Source organism: Apus apus, chromosome 4 (genome assembly GCF_020740795.1).
Source record: "Apus apus isolate bApuApu2 chromosome 4, bApuApu2.pri.cur, whole genome shotgun sequence".
NCBI classification, from domain to species: domain Eukaryota; kingdom Metazoa; phylum Chordata; class Aves; order Apodiformes; family Apodidae; genus Apus; species Apus apus.
Window position 1 is genome coordinate 78595514 of NC_067285.1, and position 22056 is coordinate 78617569.

The following is a 22056-nucleotide window of genomic DNA, read 5'->3' on the forward strand; positions in this document are numbered from 1 at the left end:
AGGGTCCAGAGAAGGGCCACAAAGATGATCAGAGGACTGGAGGACCTGGCATATGAGGAGAGACTGAGAAAACCGGGCTTGTTCAGCCTTGAGGAAAGAAATCTTGGGGGAGATTTCATTACCATAATCTAGTACTTAAGAGGTGGCTACCAAGAAGATGGAGACTCCCTATTTACAAGGAGTCACATGGAGAAGACAAGGGGTCATGGGCACAAGTTGCTCCTGGGGAGATTCCCATTGGACACATGAGGTAAATTTTTCACCGTGAGGATCATCAGACATTGGAATTGTCTCCCAAGGGGAGTGGTAGATTCCCCACATTGGACAGTCTCATCTTGACAGGGTGCTGAGCCATCTCATATAAAGTGTAGTATTCTCTAAAAAGGTTGGACCAGATGATCTTTGAGGTCCCTTCCAACCTGGCATTCTATGATTCCATGATGGCGGGAAGTTCCTCTGTATGTTTACATTTGTTTGGAGGACTTTATAACCAAAAAAATCTGCTAATCTGGGAATGCTCCTTCTTATAAATATAGTGAGGGTCTTGATTTAAATTGTTATTTTTTTGTCCGTGTGGTTTGGGTTGTTTGTTTTTTCCTTGGGCGTCATATTTTCTGAGTAAGTGGTTGGAAAGCAAAACTATTGCTGCTTTTCTTTATTTCCCTGCTGTGTATCTGAGAACAGAGCTTTCTTATACAAGAGTCGTAATGGAAATTATGTGTGCTAAAGTAGGACTGATAATGACACTGAACTGCTCTTTGGAAATGGTCAGTAATGTTAATTTCTAAGTCCATGTTAGTTTCTGGTACTTCCAGCTGTTCTTTTCCTACTTTCCTTTGTCTATTTTTTGATTGAACATCTGACATCACAGTCTAGCTTTTGCAGTTATATTGCAAATTTTGGGAAACAGCTTGCTAATTCAGTGTAGAAAGGCAGAGTTGTCTGGCTTCTAGATTTCATAAGAAGCTGGGGCTATTTAGGTTCCCATAATCTCTGTTGAGGATTTGATAGTTGCTGTAGCCATGCAGCCAGAAGATTTTTATGATAATGTCTTCTAAACAGCACAGTTGATGTACTGCTGCTGCAGTACTGAATTGTGGTATGAACAATACAGCTTTCATTCCTCTTTTTACCTCTTGTTTTCATTCGTATAATGCACAATTAAATATGATGTGAAACTTGAGAGCATACCGAAAAAGGATAATTAGCTGCAGAAGGAATAAATGCAGTCAGATATGTGAAACTCTCCCGAGAGAGAGAAAAGCAGCAGATGCATTCTGATAAATTAGTGACAATTAGGCTTCTAAATTCCCCAGCCAGTGCTGGTTGCTGTAGTTGAGCCCTTCAGGTTCTGCTGGCTGTTGAACAATGGAGAACTTTGATTTCTTTTTTTACCCTTTCTAAAAAAGAATGTTAAATATAAGATGTTTGGCACTTGCAATAATCATGGCCCCTCCTACTGTGCCATTTGAAACCACTCCCTGCATAATCAAAGCATATCACTCCCCTTGATTCTGAAGATATTTTGCATTTCAGTACAAGCTTTTGTGCACTTAACCACATTTCCTACAGAGAGTACATTTGAAAAAAAGGAAAATCATTTTTTAGGTGATAAATAAGAATGATTTGAACAGCATCTGATTTTCAGAGCTCAGAAGTACTGTAAAATCAAGCTTGAAGCACTAACTTGCTTTAATTTAAAATACTGGAAAATACAATCTAGTGACTGTTTTAGTGTTGATTTCTGTTTTCCGGTTCAGAATCCAATACATACGGCATTTAAATTGCTGCTAAAAATATTTCAGAAGATAGATAGATAGATATATGAATGTAAAGTTTATTAATGTCAAATCATAACACAGAGTTCAGCTCTGATCTTTGGGTAGCATGTGATTTTGAGTACATTTTCTCACAGGACTCATCATACTCACATGTGTTCAGGCTCTGTGTTTTTTGTTTCAACTGTGCTTTCTGTCATGGCTTGGATGACTTATATTTCCCACTGGTTTGATGAAGATGATTGGTATGAAGGACAACAATGAGTAAGAATTATTTAAATTAATATTTTCTCTTTTACTTCCTTTATAATTTCCTTCTTTAAGCTGCTGTGTATTATAATTACTAGTACTGAAAGCAATATTCCCATAGTGATACTAAGAAGGGATTTTTAGTAGTTTTAATGAGACCTTGAATCATAGATAAGCACATCTAAAATCAGTTTTTTCAAAATTAATGGTACTAGCTGAATAAAATATATTGGAGGTTTTGTGGCCACCTACTTGCATTTTTTTGGTTGCATAATTTAATGAGTAGTATTTTTTTAATATGCAATGAGATAGCAATCAAACCCTTAACTTTATTGTATTAAGATGAATTAATATACTGTGCACGGAGTAAACTAACATAACTATAAGCAGTAATCGAGTAAAACAAAAATATTTGGGAGATATTAGTTCAGCTAGCATAATTTCATAGTTGTGCCTTGGATATTTGTATATTTTTATTAACATTTTTGTAAGGAGGAGGACTTGTTACTATAGCAACATTTGCAGAATATCTTGCATCTTTTTTTAACTGCATGCCTTGGGCAAGCTTGATCTCCTGCTGCTTTCATAGATTTATGGTGGGAAGTTAATATCTGTATCAAGCTCCTTTATGTAATCATATATTTTTGTAATTTCTGTTTCTCATTTTGGTAGTATATTCTCAGCCATTGAATCAGAATGTAGGGAGTGCCACTGAAACTTAAGGGCCAGCAGCTGCTTTAGTTACGTTATTATGTATTGGTAATGCCAGTTATAGGCTCTTAAGTATTCAAAGCTAGCAGATTTTAATGTCTTCCCACTGTTCTCATTTTACATGTCACTCATTAATGTTTCAGATGTGGAGTTATCTTTTAATAACTGCTCATCAGGGATTCAGGTGTGAGATGTGTCAAGAAGTAACATCATCTGAAATCAGAATTGTCATCTTTGCAATTTGCCAGCAGAAAAGCAATCTTCTGGTGATTGTGGTATCTCTGGGTTGGAAGATGAGATCAGACATGATATATACTGAGATCAGACATGGTTGTATGTATTTCTTTGTCATACATACAGTATGTATGACTACCGTATTACTACCGTATTACTAACCACTATTCGATAGATCATGGTTTTGTTACCACTGCCATGTATGATATCTCCAGTTGATTAGGTATGTAGTTCAACGTTCCTAGTGATGTAATATTAGAAATATCAGCATTTCTCCATGCTCTGTTTCAAACCTTAGTATTACTCTTTAGATTATCTTGCTGAAGTTGCACAATAGATATTCTAATTAAACTGTATAAGTAGTGTAGTCAAGACAGTCAAAAACAGTCCTTTGTAAGACTTAACCCAAGTTATGATTTTTTGAATGTTAAATTATTGTCCTTAGGTTTTCTAAGCAGGGTATATCTTGGATTAATATATATATTTTTTTAACTTCAAAAAAGTGTTCGTTGCTGTAAAATGCCATCTTGGGCTGTGATTTTTAAATCCAGGCTTTTTCCATACTGCAGCCAGAAGTCTACAACGTTTTTAGGACTTCTTCCCTTGTAAAGCCAGAGATACTGTAGTTAAATCAATTCTAGTAGAAAATTGGCTCTGGGATTTTTGTGGAGGTTTAAAATGTTTGAACACTGGTAGAACACTTGTTTATTTAAAATTATCGTTTAAATAATGATGTTATTTTCTTAAGCAGCATCTGGATAACTAAGTGCACTCATTTTAAACACTTGTTAGGTTATCATTAGTTAGGAAATGTCATCTGCAAATGCTGGTTTTAAGAGTCAAGCCGAGGCTTCTGGTGTTTTGAAAAATATTGTTGAAATTCCAATCCTTGCCCAAGGCAGTCTCTTCTTGCCTCTGGTTAATATTTTGATTCATCAGGAGCCACAGATGGTCTGTGTGCCATGCATCGTATACAAAAGCAGGAAAACTTTTCTAGTTTTTGCAGAGAAGCTTGCAAACTCTCTGTCTGTACTGCTTAATGGTAAACTAGCAACCAGGTAGGCACTTGAACAAGCAGTAAATCCTGCTTGGAAGCATGGAGGCTTTATCTTTTCTTTAGAGCAATACATGCATAAACACACATAATTATTCTATATTATTCTACACTGTGAGTGTCATGAATAATGTAGACAGCCTTTGCTTATCTTTTCCCCTGAAGCAGTTGCTTGAAGTAGCATGTGTACATTTTCAGCTATTTAGAGACCTACGTTAATAACTGCAGTTTGATTGTCCACATCAAGAACTGAAAGTTCTTTAGTATTTTGTGGTACTCTATGCAAAGTAGGAAGAATTTTTTGTTGAAAGGGAGTAGTTCATCTGATATTGAGGTATCTGGTTCTTAAGAAATTATAACTGAAATGTGACACTGCCATCTATTTCGTAGACTCACAGAATGGCTAGGGTTAGAGGGGACCTTAAAGGTCATCCAGTTCCAGCCCTCCCTGCCATGGGCAGGGACACCTTCCACTAGACCAAGTTGCTCAAAGCCCCATCAAGCCTGGCATTTGAACACTTCCAGGGAGGGGGCATCCACAGCTTCTTTGAGCAATGCATGCCAGTGTCTCACCACACTAACAGGAGAGAATTTCTTCCTAACATCTAATCTAAATTTACCCTCTTTCAGTTTGCAACTGTTCCCTCTTGTCCTGTCACTATATGCCCTTTTTAAAAGTTCCTCCCCAGCTTTCCTGCAGACCCCCTTCAGGTACTAGAAGGCCATTATAAGGTCTCCCTGGAGCCTTCTCATCTCCAGACTCAACAACCCCGACTCTCACAACAACCCCTGTCTCCTTTGGCTTCAAAGGAGAGGTTCTACAATCATCTAATCATCTTCATGGCCCTTTGTTTCTAACATGGTTTTCCATGACAGCTGGTCTTTGACAAGGTACATATTGTGTATGTATACATCATCTTCTGATGTAGTTACTCTTACTTTTGAGTTTCCCCAGATTCATAAATCGATATAAATACATGTAATGGATAGGTAGCATAGAACAGAATTTAGAAAATATACTACTTACATACTCCTTCCAGAAGCAGTTTTTGGAAATTTCATTGCTCTGCTTACTCTTAGTAAATTTAATTTGTCTATTGGCTTCTAAATTGCATATGTACCAGAATATTCCAGTTATCCTTTATTTCATGGGTCTGTACCTAATAATAAGAATTTAATTTCTTAACATGGCTATAAAGTGCATTTTCCAGCCCCACTGGCAGAGGGCTTGTACTAATTATGCTTATGTTCTTGCATGAGACTTCATGCTGTTGTGGCAGGCACAGTCAGGAAGAACTTGGTATCTGCCATGTCTCACAGACACGATGAGAGTTCTTCCTAGGTTTGAAGACCTTTGTGTTTTTTAACAAGCTTAATTCATTGTACATTATAGGCCTTCAAGCTGGTGGCTTTGGATGTGGTCATGAATTTGAAACTGATTCACAGTTCGCATTTTCATCTCCAGAGGATTTTCCCATGAAGATGGCTAAATATAGCCAGTGTCTTGAAGGAGACATCACTTTTATATCGCTAAAGAAAATGTTTCATTATTACATTATCGTAGGCATATTCACAAAAATACTTGTACCTGGGCACAATAGACTTGATGAGATATAACAATTTTACATGTCAAACATAGAGAGACAGCAATCTTTCTGCATTAGAAAACATTGGAAGATAGTGATAATAGAATGAACAAAAGCAGACACCACTAACCCTTTACTGCATATAGCTGTTCAAAAACTAGGGGTTTATATATACAGAAGCATATTGATTAACACACGTGTATGTACTCATTTGGACAAGTCATACACCATAGGGACCACAATCGCTAACAATATAAGCATGTGTTATCAGTTGTGCTTGGTGGTCATAAATTCATGAATACATGCAAGCACATCTCTTGATAAATAAAGGGTGACAAGTGATGGATTTTAAGAGCCATTATTATTCTGTAAATATTGTAGTACAATCCAGAAATACAGTGAGCAATGGATACACTGAGTAGCTGAAGCAGGGAAAAAGGAGTTAGGTTAAAATTAAAATGGTGCCTGTTAAAGAACTGCAGTTGCCAGGCTACTGACACTGTTGTTCTCTGTGTGGTGTGACAAAATGCTCAGTCTTTTCTGCTGCATCCTTTAGTAACTGCATTATTCTGTGAACATCAAGGGTTAGTTCCTTCATTGCCCAGCCAGAGCTAGATTTTCCATTTATGGGAACAGCAACATATTGGAATGAACATGGAAATCCCTAAGTGTTTTACAAAAAACTATTCCTATGCTAAGGTAGAGATTAATAGACATATATATTTAAGTTATTGATATATAGCCATGTCTATGTATCTAGTCCATGCAGTTGTTATTTTCAGATAATATAGCTCTATGGCATACAGACTTTCAATTTCTGGGGTTTTTTCTATATTTAGCAACAAGGAAGGACTAGGCTGCTCTTGGCAATTGAAAAGGGTTTTTTTGTCCTCCCTCTTTCCTTCATCTCCTTGGAAACCGTGGGCATCCTTAGGTAGCTTTCCCAAAGTGGTACATGTTTTTTACATGCACAATATTTTTTCAGTGTATACTTGAGAATTCACTATAATTACATGTGCATCCCTTTTGAAATAAAATACTTTTTAAACAAAGTATGAAAAATACACATTGTATAAAAATGCAGTGTGTATGAAATCGTATATATATGTTGATTTGGTTATACTGCATTTCTAGTTTTCTGGCCTTTTATTCAGGCTGTTCTGGTAAGTGCTGCTTTCTTCCTTGTACTGTATGTTCAACAGAAGTCTATAATCTCTAAAAAGAGCTGCAGGAAAGTGCTTTTATGCATGATATGTAAAGATTAACAGTCAGTAAGCCACACAACTGTAATTTCTTCTTCAAGGTACTATTGGACTGAATTTCGAAGCAAATGCTTCTTTTCAGCTGCAGTGTGTTTTGTAAAACAGTTTATAACTCATTAAAAGGAGCAGGAAAGATTAACAAGTTTAAAAGAGCAAGTATTAGTAAATAAAATGCAAATTTCTTTCTATAATAGAGCTCAGAATATTTTACATATGTAGTTTTTTTTATGGATACTTAAATAGGAAAAACCCATATTGAAGAATCAAAGTTTAATAACGCTTCTTAAACATGAATTAACTCAATGGAATAATGATATATCACAAAGCAGAATTTTTTCATCTAAGCATTTTCATTTGAATATCAGACTTGAAGAAAAATAGTACATTATCAATAATTGTAGTTTTAATTTAAAACTTGTGAATGAAGCAAATTGGTGAATTTCTTCAGAAAAACCTATTAGAGTTTCCTTTTGTCTTTAATGTAAATGTGGAACAAAGAGAAGACAAATGTGATCTTCTCTTTCAAACACAGTACTTAATATGAAATATCCAGTACTGCTTACAGACATACATTTAGAACTAGGCTGAAATAATTTTATAGCCATTTGATTACTGTGATTTTTGGTCACGAGTAATCTAATCTGAATTCTAAACAGTGATGTATGCATTTGGAAATATTTAAAATACCCTAAACTACCCAGGTGTCCTAATGACATTAAAAAAACAACCAAACAACATTATATATATGTCTCTTAACTGTAAATCAGCTGCATGCAAAATATGGAAATACTAGTGCTAGAAGTGGAACTACCTGCAAACCCAAAGTGCTAGGCTGTTTTGTGCAATCATAGTAACTGTAAAACCAGTGTAGAGGACTTTTTTTCCTTTTGTTCTAGATTTCAGCACTTAGGCTTGGAATCTTTATTCTCAGCTGCTTAGAATAGTATTTTCCTATTGACTAGGTTTCATATAGTCAGGCATAACTTCTCTCTCCTGTCAAGGCAAGAAGGAAGATCTGTTGAATATATTAACAGGAATTGTTTTTATACAGATTACTGCAGAATACTACATGATAAATCTGTTGTTACTCTGAAGGAAACATCTGTGGACTTCTGTTTTAGCATCTGTAAGAGATCTTAACATAACAGTCAATCTTACCTGCAGTGAAACCACAAATTAAACAGAGAGTTACTCTCATGAAGGTTGCTTCTTATATTTATTCATTGCTATTTATCTGCTAAGTAGATACCACAAGTGGATAAGAAAAATAGAAAATAAAATTGGTCATTCAACTTATTTTCATCTCTTGTATATATCTATTAAAATGGAAATTTTAAAATATTTATTTATATAATAAGCTTTTTGTCAGTATTGCCTGATAGGTTCCTTTGAGTACTACAGGTCACCATTACCATAGTTGTACAAAGGTTTTTTTTCTAAATGTGCTTTCATACTAATGTAATTCAGAAAAATAATTCCTGCTCCATACAGTAGATATGGAGTAGGTGGAAAGTGATCTGCAGACAACATATTTCTCCTAAAGTTGTTACACAGCATTGTGTTGCCTAACCACTCCTTGTACTTCATCAAGAGTTTCTCCCTCAAAATACTTGATTGCACTTGAAGTCTCCTTTTTTCTTTTTAATTCCCTTTCTGTTGTGGGGCTTTAAAATCTACCTAACACTTGGTAAATTGAGTATAACTCTCCTTGTCTTTTAAAGATTATAGTCTCGGCTCCTTTACCTAGAGATCCCATCCTCCATGTAATGTTTATTCACATAATGTCCCTCAGTCCATTAATCTGTCTGCAGTATAAATGTGTCCTTGAATGAGATAGTCTATAACATAATTGGAAGAGTAAATTTTTATGTTTGGACCTTACCTGAGCTCATGCTGAAGCACTCAGTGGTATGGTGAAACTCAGCAGACTTTTCCTTCACCAGTCTGCACGAGAAGATTCTTTTCTGCAGGAGCTCTCACTGACACAAGTACAATTGTTTTTCTGTGTTAGGATTCTACTGCTAGCCCAGTTGAAGTCATATGTATGAAGAGGTTTCAGCTATGAGTTATCTCAATATCCTGTTTATGGGTAGTACTTTCAGTCATGGAGCCTTGTTTGCACTGATTTGACTTCTGTGAAGAAGTGGTGAATCCTTTTTACAGTTTAGACCTTGTTCTGCCGTTTGGTTGACCACAGGATTGCAGACTGTTATCCACCTTTTCATCCTTGTCAACCTCCCTTGCAGTTGTTTGACCTCTACAGCTTTCTATGGTGGTGGGAAAGCCACAATTATTACTTCTGCAGGCTGATGGAGCAGGCATTGCATCAGCAGACAGTTGGCTTGAACCTGGGATGTTTATATCACATGATGACTCATTTCTAATTGAAAGGGATGGCCTTTCCTACTTGTCTGCTGTAAATAAATGCAACAAGGCTTATTTTGAAGGTTTTCTTAAATCACAGAATCACAGAATGATTAGGGTTGGAAGGGACCTGTGGAGGTCATCCTGTACAAGCCACCCACCAGTTTAGTTTTAACAATACCTTTGCAAATGTGTGGATTCTTGGCTGTAGTAGAATATGTAAACGTATCACAGAAAAATGGTCTTACGTGCTTCAAATAACATTTTGACATCAGCATGAATCAAATGAGGGCTAGGTGGATAACTGGTCTTGCTCAGTAAAGAATTACTTGTGTTTGTATTTAAAGTCAGTTCTTGCCTCATTCTGAGCAGAGCTGGTAGTTTTAAGACATGTTTTGGACAGTGAAGGCATAATTTTATATACAGTAGTGTTACACTAAGCTTTCCTTCTTATTTTCCAGTTTTCTTCAACTTTTTTTGTTAAACAGTAGTTATTAAGAAAATTTAGAAGGCTTCTCCAAAGAGGATTGTGATTATAAGTAATGCATAGTTGTTTTATGCAAGTAGTTTGAAGACCTTTTTAGAAATGTTGCTTAACTTACTTAAAATTGTTAGCATGTGGTCTATTTTGTTGAGTCGTCTTTGTAGGGATGATGAGGAGAGCAGAGAGGGCATTATATTGTAATATAGTTGAACCAGATTGCAGAAGAAAATGAGAGTGATGAAGAATAGCTTCAGCTAGTAAAAATCAAGAACTATTCAAGTTTTTATGTGCTGCCCCCCTCCCTTTTTTTCTCCCAAATGGATTCCTGTGAATGGTATTAAAATCCCTTTCTCGCGTCGCACTGAAGATCTGTGAACATCTGCTTGGCTTTATTTCAGCTACATTCAGTTGTACCTCATAAACACAAGATCTTGCTTTTAAATCACAAAGTCTATCTGTAATTTTAAGGTACATATATATATATATGTTATTTTTGGGAAGAAAAATTATTATTCTGTTCTTTAACATTCTGTCATCTTGTTGTCAAATAAATTTCTGTTTTAAAGGCAAAAATGTCACAGGTTAAACAAGTGGGACTTCTAGCTGCGGGATGTCAGCCATGGAACAAGGATGTATGTGCTGCTAGTGGGGACAGATTCGTCTACTGTGCTACCCTTGCTATTTATATTTATCAGGTAAGATTACTTTTATTTAAGAAACTTTGGTCTGGAACAAATTACTACTTTCTTCATTTTCTGAACTGCTCATCTCAGCAGTCTTCTGAAGCTTGCAGTTACTATTCACAAACAGAAAACAAAAAAATAGAAATCCAGTGGGATATGAAATTTTCAGACTGAGAAATACATCAGGAAATAAAGGATATACTTATTTTAACTTCATGAGTTATACCACTAGTAGGATTAAAATAAATAAAAATTACTGTAAGGTTTGGGCATTTGATTTTTTTTTTTTTAATTGTACCAAGTGATTTAAGAAATGAGAAGGATTTCAAGCACATTTTCGTATTCTATCCTGTTTAACCCCTTACAGGTTCCTAAATTATTGCTACCATACCTATAAGTAAACCATTTTAGGATTGTTTGAGTGCAGCTATTAATGGTATGTAATAGTTTATAAGTGAAAAGAGGATTGACTGTATTAATAGTGATTGGGCTAACTGAATATTTAACAAGTTTTCTGTCCAAGTCAGATATATGACGGTTTGATCTGTTAAGATATCAGGTACTGACAATTGTCAGATCCACTATAATTTCATTTTTAATACTTTAGTATTAACTGCTCTCCAACCCAACAGTACTTGAAGTGAATTTACAAAATATGTATTTCTAAAATGAATTTTACGTTTTGTTTAGCTGGATCATCGATACAATGAATTCAAGCTCCGGGCAATTATGTCTGAGCATAAGAAGACAATCACAGCCATATCTTGGTGTCCCTACAATCCTGACATGTTTGCAAGTGCCAGTGCAGATAGTTTAGTGATTATTTGGAATGTGACTGAACAGAAAGTTGTGGCCAAGCTGGACAATACAAAAGGTATTTCAGACATTGAGATCTATTTGATCCCTACAGCTTTGTCCTCCACTGGTTCCAGAAATAATTGATATAGAGTAAATTTTAAGCAGTTGGTAGACCAGAGGTTTAAGAATTGCGTAACACAATATTCTTGTCAAAGTTGTTGTAGTTCATTTTAGAAAATAATGATAGTGTGTTTGAGTGAATTGTTCTAAACCATCTAGTAGTTGGTAAAGAAAGAGGTTGTTCTTTTTTCTAAAGTACTTGACCAATTCAAGAATTTAGTTTGGCATTGATTATTTATTGAGCAGGTGAAAAAAAAAAAAAGTTTTCCATCATGGTATTGAAGGTTAAACAATTTCATGTTAAACTTTGTGTGTTTTAATGATAATTTAACAGAAGTGAAAGCAAATAAAATCTGGTCTTGAACAAATTCAAGTGTAATTTATCAGTGAATATGGAAAACAAATATTCTAATGCTTGTTTACCTGCATCTTCTCTCGGAACTTGAAACTGCCAATTAAAAGATTGTAGCAGAAGTTTAGGGGGTTTAAAGTCTGTGTTCGCCACCTTTCGCTGCCCCACTCTTGCTCATTCCCTTCAGACAAAACCAGTACCTGTATTTCCCTTCTTACAGTCAACCTCTGTCAGGTGTTCCTGACTCCTACATTTGCATGTAGGTGCAACCCAAGACCAGTCAGTATTTCAGGATCTTCAGGCAACTGAGTTAAAACTGATATATCCTGAAGGAAGGTATCAAGAGTTCCCTTTCATTACAGAGCTAGCTTTCCAGTTTCATCAAAAATATCTGCCTCTGTCATACTTATCTCTAAATTAAATTGTGTGTTGCAAAAAAATAGACATCTTAAAGTTTTTATTATTTTATCAGCCTACTAGCAGATGGTTTACAATAAAACAATGGTGAATGGAATTGTGAATGAATGTAAATATTGCTTAGAGGATCAGGCTTATCCACTTCCATATGTGTGATTGTCTTTGCCACTAATGAAATCAAGTGTATCATAAAACACAGCCCATCAAAGTAGTATTAAAACAATTTGGGAAATAATTCTACTTGCTGCTTATGGGTGTGTGTTGTTTACTTTTACACCATAAGATGTTCACACAGTTGTCTAAATATCAGTCTAATAATTTTTATGTAAAGTAATTATTTTTACAGCTTTTCAAGACAATTGCTGATACTGGGACAAGCATTAATACACTGAATTTCATATCCACATTCTTACAAGGTTTACCTATATGTTTCAGGAATTCCTGCATCACTTAGCTGGTGCTGGAATGGAGGGGATGCTGTTGCATTTGTGTCCCACAGAGGTCCATTGTACATTTGGACTATCTCAGGACCAGACAGTGGGGTAACTGTCCACAGAGAAGCACATAGTTTCTTGTCAGATATCAGTCTGTTTAGATGGCATCCAAAGAAAAAAGGAAAAATAGTATTTGGACATACTGATGGAAGCCTATCTATTTTTCAGCCAGGTAAAAACTGATACAGTAAAATATTTATTTATATATGTATTATTTTTGTCTCTGTATATAATTCTGCATTTTTTTCATTTAGGTTTTTTAATGTATGCACATATGTAAAACCTGTTCTTAGTTCGTAGTGTTCCTACTCCTTCAATATCACAAAAATATGTTTTCTTAGATAAAGAACACAGAGCATTTTCTTTGTATCTTCTCCCTTTTGTGACCAAGATAACACTGCAATTTTCAGTAAGTACAATAAATCGGGGGCTTTTTAGGGAATGATAACAGCTATGATCTTCTGCAGAACTGTATTTCCCAGCAAGCTTGTTCTTCTGAATTGACTCACTTGAGTCTTTTGCTTAGTATCTTACTTTGCTTGCAGTTGATCTAGAGTCCTCCACTTCGTATTCTAAAGACCTCTGCATTTTTGTAGGTAGATTTGTAGAATCTCATGTTATACCTTATATTATTCATGATTCTGTTAAAGACTACATGGGAAAATATTTCTCTCCTTATGTCTGAAATCCACCAAGCTTGCCAAAGATCTACTTACAAAACAATTGTCAGAACTGAGTAGCAATCTTTTTTTCTTGTAGAGCTGCCATTCAAGGCCCAGACTTGCATGGAATAAGAAATCTGAATATTTTAAGTCAAAGGATTATATTCCTGTAATTAAGGCAGTGATATTTGTGTGATCATAATGACTTTGAAAGGACACAGACCAATCTTAGTTTTATTTTAACTTGATTTCTTTATGCTATTTGAAAAAGATGAAGAATTTATTTAGATAAAAATGTAGATGTATTAAGAATAGATCACAAAATTTTTGGTGAAGAGACAGATTAATTAAAATATGTTTCAAAATTAAGTAATATTAAAAAATCGATTGTATCACTATAATAAAATATAGTACCATTACTGTGGTTACCCTTTCAAAACTACCTTTATATGTGTCATAACATTCATTTTTAACTGAAAATGTAGGCTTATCTGAGTTAAATTTTTAACCAACAGTGGGTTTCTAGATTGCAATTTATGGGTGTTGAATTAGATATTTAATAACCTGTTCCTGGATTCTTGACCTGTAACATGTATTTGAAACTGTGCTGCAGGCTTTTACTCTTGGAAGTTGTTAGGACAATGTGTCTGATTTAACATACTTTTATTTAGTATAAAATTATGTTAATACACTTGATAGCTTATTCTAATCTCACTGGTTAGTAGAGCAGGCTACTAAAAATTTCAAGGAGAGACAAAATGATGTTTGCAAAACTTTTAACTATTGAAAAGATATACTTGTTTTCATATTGAAATAATCTGTTTTCTTATGCTCTTAAAGGTTCTAAAAATCAGAAACATGTCTTAAGACCAGAGTCTCTTGAAGGAACAGATGAAGAGGATCCAGTTACAGCACTGGAGTGGGACCCCTTGTCAACTGACTATCTTCTTGTAGCTAATTTACATAATGGTATTCGACTAGTTGACTCTGAGTCTTTGTCCTGTATCACAACTTTTAGTTTTCCCAGTTCAGCAGCATCTGTTCAGTGTTTAGCTTGGGTTCCTAGTGCACCTGGAATGTTTGTAACTGGAGGTAAGCCTTTTATTTGGTTTATACAAAGGTAATAAATATAGGGCTAAGTCTTCTACACTGATACTTTGTATGATCCTTCTGTTTCTTAACATTTCTACAAATAAAACCATACATGCATTGTGCAAAAAAACCCCAACCATATAAGTGTGGAAAAGAACAGAAACTACATTGGGCAAGTTTTGTATTTGGTTTTTTTTATTATTTGTTGCATACATAAACAAGTGACTTTGCTTTTTATACTAAATAATGTTTTCTTCATGCATGCTTGAACAGCGAATATGAGTTGCTTTGGGAGTAGGAATAAAAATTTATTGTTCTATGTCACGTCTCGCTCCAGCTTATATTTCTCTATTTTTAAAAGGATTAAAAAAAATAAAAATCAGGCTATTTCTTGCCCCTTTTCTGCATCATAGACATTAGTGCTCAGGTTGAAGGACTAATGAGTAAGAAAACTGAGGCTTTGAAAATATTTTATAATGAGAGAGGTTCCATGGAGCTTCTCTGCTGAAGTTTAAATAACTAAGGCTACTAACTATTTTATTAATAGTGACACTACCATGGAAATTAGATCATACTTACAAAATTCTTCTTAGGATTCTAAGTTTAATTCATGTTGTATTTTTTATTAAACTGGTCCTTAGACTGCATATCTCTGTGTACGGTAAAAAGATAATAATAATTTTTTTTTAATAAATTATTTCAAGTGTGGTTTTTTTTAACCCTTAGATTCTCAGGTTGGTGTGTTACGTATTTGGAATGTTTCACGTACAACACCTGTAGGTAATTTTAAATTGAAGAAAACTGGTTTCCATGGTTTGCATGTTCTAAGTTCTCCTCCAAAGAAAAAGCGTAAGTGTAATTGTTATTGTTATTCATTGCAATGGCTACAAGCTAAGAAAATCTTTTTTGTGTATTTTGTTATATCCAAATTGATCTCTGTAAATTTGTGTCAGATCTGTAGTTCTTTATTAAATGAAGTACCCTCTGGTGCCAGTGGACTAGAAAAATGTGCAAAGGATCAAGCACTTCATCAGGTCCTTCTTTAGTAGTCCAGGCTTCTGTTTTGATTCTTATTGGAATGCAAAGCATTACTCTTTCTAATTGTTACTTATTAAATGAAAAAATAAAAAATCATCTTGTCTATATATATTTTTTCCTTTTTTTTATTAAGCATATTCATCACAGTATCCTACTAAAAATCACCATACATCCTCAACAAGTGAGGCTGTTCCTCCTCCAACTTTAACCCAAAACCAAGCATTTTCACTTCCTCCTGGACACGCAGTCTGTTGCTTCATGGATGGTGGAGTGGGGCTTTATGACATGGGAGCCAGGAAGTGGGATTTCCTTAGAGATTTGGTATGTTTCCTCTCTGTTTTTCATTCAGGTTCTTTTTTACCTAAAGGGCAAAATTATTTGTTTTTAAAATAAATATTTTTTCTTGGTTGTTTTTTTTAGCTTAAGTTTTTTTAATTCTGTTTTTTAGTAACTCGGTTCCAATGGAAAATGCTGACAAGTTCCTGGCATTGCATCACTCTGTTGTTTCAGGAAATTTTTCTATCTTTAATAATGATCTATAAGGAGTGTTATAGTCCAAGCTATTTTGTGCCTTTTCATTTGGACTGATGAGCCAGTTTTTTTGGAACTCATAATGGATCTGACAGGTTATAATACAATGTATTTTAGAGTTTGATCTAGAGTTGGACTTCTCAAAAAAGTAAAATTAATAAAAATGGATTAAATATTTGTTTCATTTAAGGGACATGTTGAGACCATCTTTGATTGCAAATTCAAACCTGATAACCCTGATCTTCTTGCTACAGCTTCATTTGATGGCACAATAAAAGTTTGGGACATAAATACTTTAACAGCAGTTTACACATCTCCTGGTAATGAGGGTGTTATTTATTCCCTTTCTTGGGCTCCAGGTAAGAATATTTTGCACTAGGTCTAAACATTCTTAGGATTAGCATTGACTAGTAGCAATTCGTGTTATAAAAGTATAAGTTTTATCTAGAAGGGTATCTTACAATGTTTAAGCATAACTTTTATCTGTGAAGCCTGTAGAATTCAGTGCTTCAGACCTTGTTGAGACATACCCTAATGAGGAATTAGATCAATATTTCATACTGAAATGACACAGAGTAGAGGGAGGAAAATCTCCAGAGCCTTTTGAGCATTACATTATGCAAATGTTAAAAAGGCTTTCTTTGCATGGGAAGCAGCTGGTTAAAATATTTCAGATTCTATTTTGTGTGGAATAGTGGAATATAAGTGTTTCTTTCTCTTTCTTCTTTGTGTAGGTTTCTAATCACTTAAGAGCTCTGCTTTTACTTCTTAGAATAGAGAGTATCTTTTCAGCAAAGTATCTGCTTTTTCTTATAGATGTCACTGAAGTCTGCAAAATTTTCATCGTAAAACTATTCTGTAACCCACTTAGGTGAAACTGGGAGTACAATTCAGATAGTTAATGTCATTAGGTGGTGATAGGTAGGCTTTTGTATTGTGTTTTAATACTTTGGATAGCAGATGCATTTTCTAAAAAGTCTAAATAATTCAGCTCACTGCCTTTCTCTCCTATGCTTTTAAACTAAGAAATAATAGCTGGCAGGAAAAAATACTGTAATGGGAATCTTAATATAGTTTGCATATGTGAAATTAATTGGCACTTTTTTCATTTCAGAGAGTCTCTTGCACCTTGTTTCTCTTCACAGATAATTTGTCTTGTTATATGGAAATTATGGCAATATAAAATATGGTGGTTTATTTTGTGGCATTTTATTTTGAAATTTAAATTCAGTTTGTAGGAGTTTCTCACATTGAGAGAACAGTTTGTTTACTAGGCAGGTGCTTTTCAAATCTTGAATTCTCAGGGTTTTTTTAAAGTAACTTTAGGCTACTTGGAAGCATGTGCTTCAATTTCAGCTCCTTACCATCCTGTCCAAAAGTTTCTGTCCATCCCAGACAGAACTTTTCCTGCTTCTTTAACATCCCTTACTCCTAGAGTTCCTCTCCACCTTGTACTATCATTTATCTTTATTCCTAATATATAATCCAATGCCTGCCGCCATTTGTATTTGGTCTCAAAAGACCTTTGAACATATTAATAACATTTTTTCCTCTTTTTTGTCCTGCCATTCTCCTACCTGACAATCTCTTCCCATCTTATACATGTGCTTCTCCAGATTCCTGCATAGATTGCCTTTTCTGCTTTTGGAGTGTGGTAGAAAATAACAGTCAAAACATATATATAAATGTCCATGTAGCTCTTTAGTAAAAGTATAGCTATACTGGGATAGAAGGTCACTGTGGTGAGGAGAATTTGGAGGCTTTTGTATTAGGCTTTAATTCAGTTTTCAGGGTCTCACTCTCGAGTTACACATTCAGATATTCTGCCCTGTAGAGCATGGTTACAGATTCAAGTACATTCTTAATGGCCATGGTGCAAGATTAAGAAGACAAAGTACTGTTTTATGTTCTGTTGCATTCTTCCATTTTTTGTAGAACATAGGGAACTTTAAAAAGAAATGCTGTGGTTACTACAACTTGAAACTTTGAGATTGTATCTGTCTTTAAGTCATGCATCATGAACATTATTTCCTTGTCACCTTAATGCCACCTTTCAGCAGGCATTGAGAATACTTTTTGCAACAATACTTCTATTCTGCCCTTTCACCAAAATAATGTAGAAAAAGCAGGTCAGGCTTTTGTTGAAACTGATCTTTGTGACTTAATATCAAATGCTGGCCTTGAACTATGAAAACCTCTTGTTTATGTGCCACTGATGTATTGTTGTTTTTTTTTATATTACATACCTTGAATTTAAAGTAGAAATATATTAGTGAAACAATATTGTTATCTTATGTTTTTGTGAGATCTTACAAATATCTTTCTCTGAAGGAGACCTGAACTGCATAGCTGGTGCAACATCCAGAAATGGTGGCTTCATCTGGGATGTCCGAAAAGGCAAAATGATAACCAGATTCAATGAGGTAAGACGAGATTACATCTTTTTTTGTCTACATGTAATGTAAGTTAGGTGTCAATAAATAAAGATGGGTCTAAGTTGATAGGTTTTTCAAAAGTGCTGCAATATGAAATCCTACAGAAAGAGTTATGTAGGTGACAGTTTATCTCTGAGGCAGTAGTGTTTTTTACTTCCTCTGACTGGGTTTGTGACATGAGACTGATGAAGCATCACACATCTCCATTATCTTTCAATTGGTCCTGTAGAGATACACAGAAAAAGTATAGCTGGTTCTTTCTTAGACACGTAAATGTGTATGGTCATATAGACTTTAAACTGGATATCAAAATGTAAAATTATGTTCAGTGTTTTCAGTGGCAAGGCCTAGAAGTCTAGAGCAATAAAGCTCCATTTTGCAGCACACTAAACAGGATGCCTTAGTTCGACTCTTGCTGTGTATTTACCTGACATCTCCTCAAGCATCTGCAAGTCCTGAAACAGTAGCATAATTATTCTGGGCGGAAAGAGCTATTTAATATAATGTTGTAGTATTCTATACTCTTTTGTATTCTTACTACATAGCTGTAATCATCAGATTATCTTCCAATTACACAGACATAATTAACTGTGGCACCTGTGTCAGAGGACAAAGGATGCTCTTTAAGAAGACAGATATGGGAGAGGGGAATGGGCAGAAAACAGATACACATTAATGAGCTTTTGAGTTCTAACACACAGAAGATTTGCACTTGTGCTACTAAACATCTTTTCTCAAACGCTCGTCCTGATACACATCCCACTTAAATTTTCACATACCACAATAATTCACGCCTACTATCTTCAGTATTCCAACAAGTAGCTAACCTTTATTCAAGCTTCAAGCTCATATTGTTATGGCTTGCTCATTCTTCAACTTAACCCAGTTTTGTTTCTTTAATCTTGGAAAGCATGGCTGTTTTACTGTCTCTCTTCTCAGTCCCAGTTTTTTGGACTTGAATTCTCAAATATTCCAGCTATACTGGGGACTCATTCTAATGTGGTTTTGTGCAGTATACTTCACTAGGAGAACAGGGCTGAAGCCCATAGGAGAATAAAATGAAAAAGATGAGTCAATAGATGAGAGAAAAAAGGGGTGAATTATTTCTTATTGATAGGTATTTTGCATTTTTTGAAGCATGGAAAGAATGGAATCTTCTGCATTGCCTGGAGTCATAAAGATTCCAAAAGAATAGCAACCTGCAGCAGTGATGGATTTTGGTGAGTGTTACTGGAAGAAAAAAAATAATTACTAAATGCACTTCTCCAATCAGTAAACTTTGACAGTAGTATCAGTGATTAATTTAAAAAATGTTCTTACTGGCCCAAACTTGGATTATATTGATCTTCTGTACTTGTTAGGGTAAATTTTTGATGATTTTGAGAAAAAAAATGAAGTGTTTGCAAAAGGTATAGTGCCTAAGACACTGTGATAGCAAAACTGAGTATTGATTTTTATTTAGCTAATACTATTCTTCTAGGTTTCTTATCTGTAGATATGGAGGATGCTTTTCCAAAGCAATCCCACTACTTGTCTTCATTTTTTAATATATTTATTTTTTTAAGTTTGTTATTTCAAGGACTAGGAATCCCTAGGTACACCTTAGATTTTGGGCCATAAGGATCCTTTCAGGGAGGGAGGTGCTACAGTGGACATTTTTACAGCCCTTCTGAAGGAACATGAACTCTGAAGTCCAATTAAATGTTTAATTGGGAAATACGTAGTTAGCCTTGTAGTTGTGAGGGTGCAGGAATAAAGATTTCTTATATTCCTTCTGTATACTGTTTTGCTATCTGGCTTATTTGCACAGAATCAAACTTTTGGATAGCCTACTCAGAATGCTTTTTTCCTTAAAATACTGCATTGTAATTGGTTTCAGTATTATTCGAACCATCGATGGCAAGGTTCTTCACAAGTACAAGCATCCAGCTGCAGTGTTTGGCTGTGATTGGAGTCAAAACAACAAGTAAGTAAAAATCAACTCAAATTGATCACCAATTTAAATGTATTACCAATAAAATAGCACAAAATTATTTAGAATGTATTATTTACTGTGATGTTAGAGCACTGAAATTGTTGCTGTTCCACAACAGGATATGTCTGTAGCAGTTCTATATTGCCAGTAGTGTATTTCATTGCCCAGCATGTCGAGTAGTACAAGGACTACCTAACTTTCAGAAGAGGATCTTTTTTTCTCTTCCATCAATAAGAAATTCTCTGGCTGAGTATATAGCATGGGGGGAAGCAGACATTCAATACCAGTAAATGGGGGTTTAAATTGGTTTCCTGTTAATGAACTGATAAGCTGAAGACATAGCAGGCAACTAAAAATCCCTGTGGTACATGTTGAGTTTGCAGATAATTCCTAATAACAATGTGGTAACATTTTGTCAAAAACTAATTACACAGTAAATCAATGTATTAATGGTTGTGTTGCGTGGTTGGTCAGACTGCAGTGCAAATACTGTTCCCCATTGCAACTAATGGATCATTATCAGTTTTTTTCTGATTTTTGTATATTTAATTGAGGTCTCAATAATTACATCATAAAGAGACAAAGGACAAGCAAAAATAAGCTAATTTTGAAGTAAATTGCAAAATATGCATCATACTTATTTTCAAACTAAAAAAAGATAGCTGCTTTTGATTATTCCAGTGACCAAGGATTTTACTGTTTCTGTTTTGCAGAGATATGATAGCTACTGGCTGTGAGGATAAAAATGTTCGTGTTTACTACTTGGCAACCAGCTCAGATCAGCCACTGAAAGTTTTTACAGGGCATACTGCAAAGGTGTTTCATGTACGGTGGTCTCCCCTGAGAGAAGGAATCCTCTGCAGTGGCTCTGATGATGGGTGAGTGTTTCTGAATCATTAGAAAACTGAAAACCTCAAGCAAGGCTAATAGAGAAAATTTAGATCTTGAGTTTTACTGGTGCTGGTGCCTTCAAAAATTCTGTGAATAATATAATAATCTAGATCTCTCCCTTGTTCAGATTCAAGCTGTAGCTTTCCTGTTAGCTTACTATAGTATATAGGCAGTGGGGTAGTTTTCTAAAATTGTCACCACTGCTGTAGCAATGCTAGTTTCTGAATGCTTTCCCAAGAGTAGAGTCAGTAACTGGTAACCCGTTACTTCCAGGAATGGTACAAGGAGGATACTACATGTTTGCAATATGTGTAAAGATATAAGTGCAAGATCTGCTCTTATTTAATGTCTTTCAAAAGTAAAATTAAGTAGAAACTGTAGAAATTTTAATGGGGTGCTGGGTACTTCTGTTTTGTTGCTTTTTATGACTTTCTTTGAGGGAGAGCACATCAGTCTATGGTAAACCATTCTAAGCCATTTCCCTGCAGAATATACAAAAGTTTTCTGAAGAGGATCACAAGTTTGGAGTGTTGTCTATTAGTTCATAGTGTCATGATTTATGAAAGAAGACAACTTGACACCACACCTTTTATGTGTAAATCCTCTCTATTTCACATGAGCAAGTAGTGAATCCAAAATTCTGTCATGGTGTCATTGTGAGATATTCTGATTTTATTAGTAAATATAGGGCTATGTAATAAGTTATAATTACAGAGGGATTTCCAGAAAACAGTCACACTTTCACCTTGAGGGAAGGGGATCGTTATTGCAGGCAACACAGGAAGGAAGTCTTTTGAGTTTATTGTACTTGGTAACACTCCTGTTCATAGTTAGCCTCTATCAGCT

At 35.0% G+C, this 22056-nt stretch overlaps 1 protein-coding gene across 4 annotated transcripts in view; it reads left to right on the forward strand.

Moving 5' to 3' along the window:
* The first annotated feature begins 2021 nt into the window (after window positions 1-2021).
* The window catches only part of WDR17 (WD repeat domain 17), a 40496-nt gene continuing 20461 nt past the window's right edge, over window positions 2022-22056 (forward strand). For 3 of the 4 annotated variants that reach the window (XM_051620027.1, XM_051620030.1, XM_051620029.1), the window contains exons 1-12: window positions 2022-2042; window positions 10289-10417; window positions 11096-11279; window positions 12528-12758; window positions 14089-14340; window positions 15067-15189; window positions 15512-15699; window positions 16100-16268; window positions 18241-18332; window positions 19482-19564; window positions 20224-20310; window positions 21033-21197. In XM_051620027.1, the coding sequence (XP_051475987.1) occupies window positions 10295-10417; window positions 11096-11279; window positions 12528-12758; window positions 14089-14340; window positions 15067-15189; window positions 15512-15699; window positions 16100-16268; window positions 18241-18332; window positions 19482-19564; window positions 20224-20310; window positions 21033-21197 (1697 nt within the window). In that variant the 5' untranslated portion in view covers window positions 2022-2042; window positions 10289-10294. The remainder of the gene's footprint in view (window positions 2043-10288; window positions 10418-11095; window positions 11280-12527; window positions 12759-14088; window positions 14341-15066; window positions 15190-15511; window positions 15700-16099; window positions 16269-18240; window positions 18333-19481; window positions 19565-20223; window positions 20311-21032; window positions 21198-22056) is intronic. The other variant, XM_051620028.1, reaches the window with a different exon arrangement.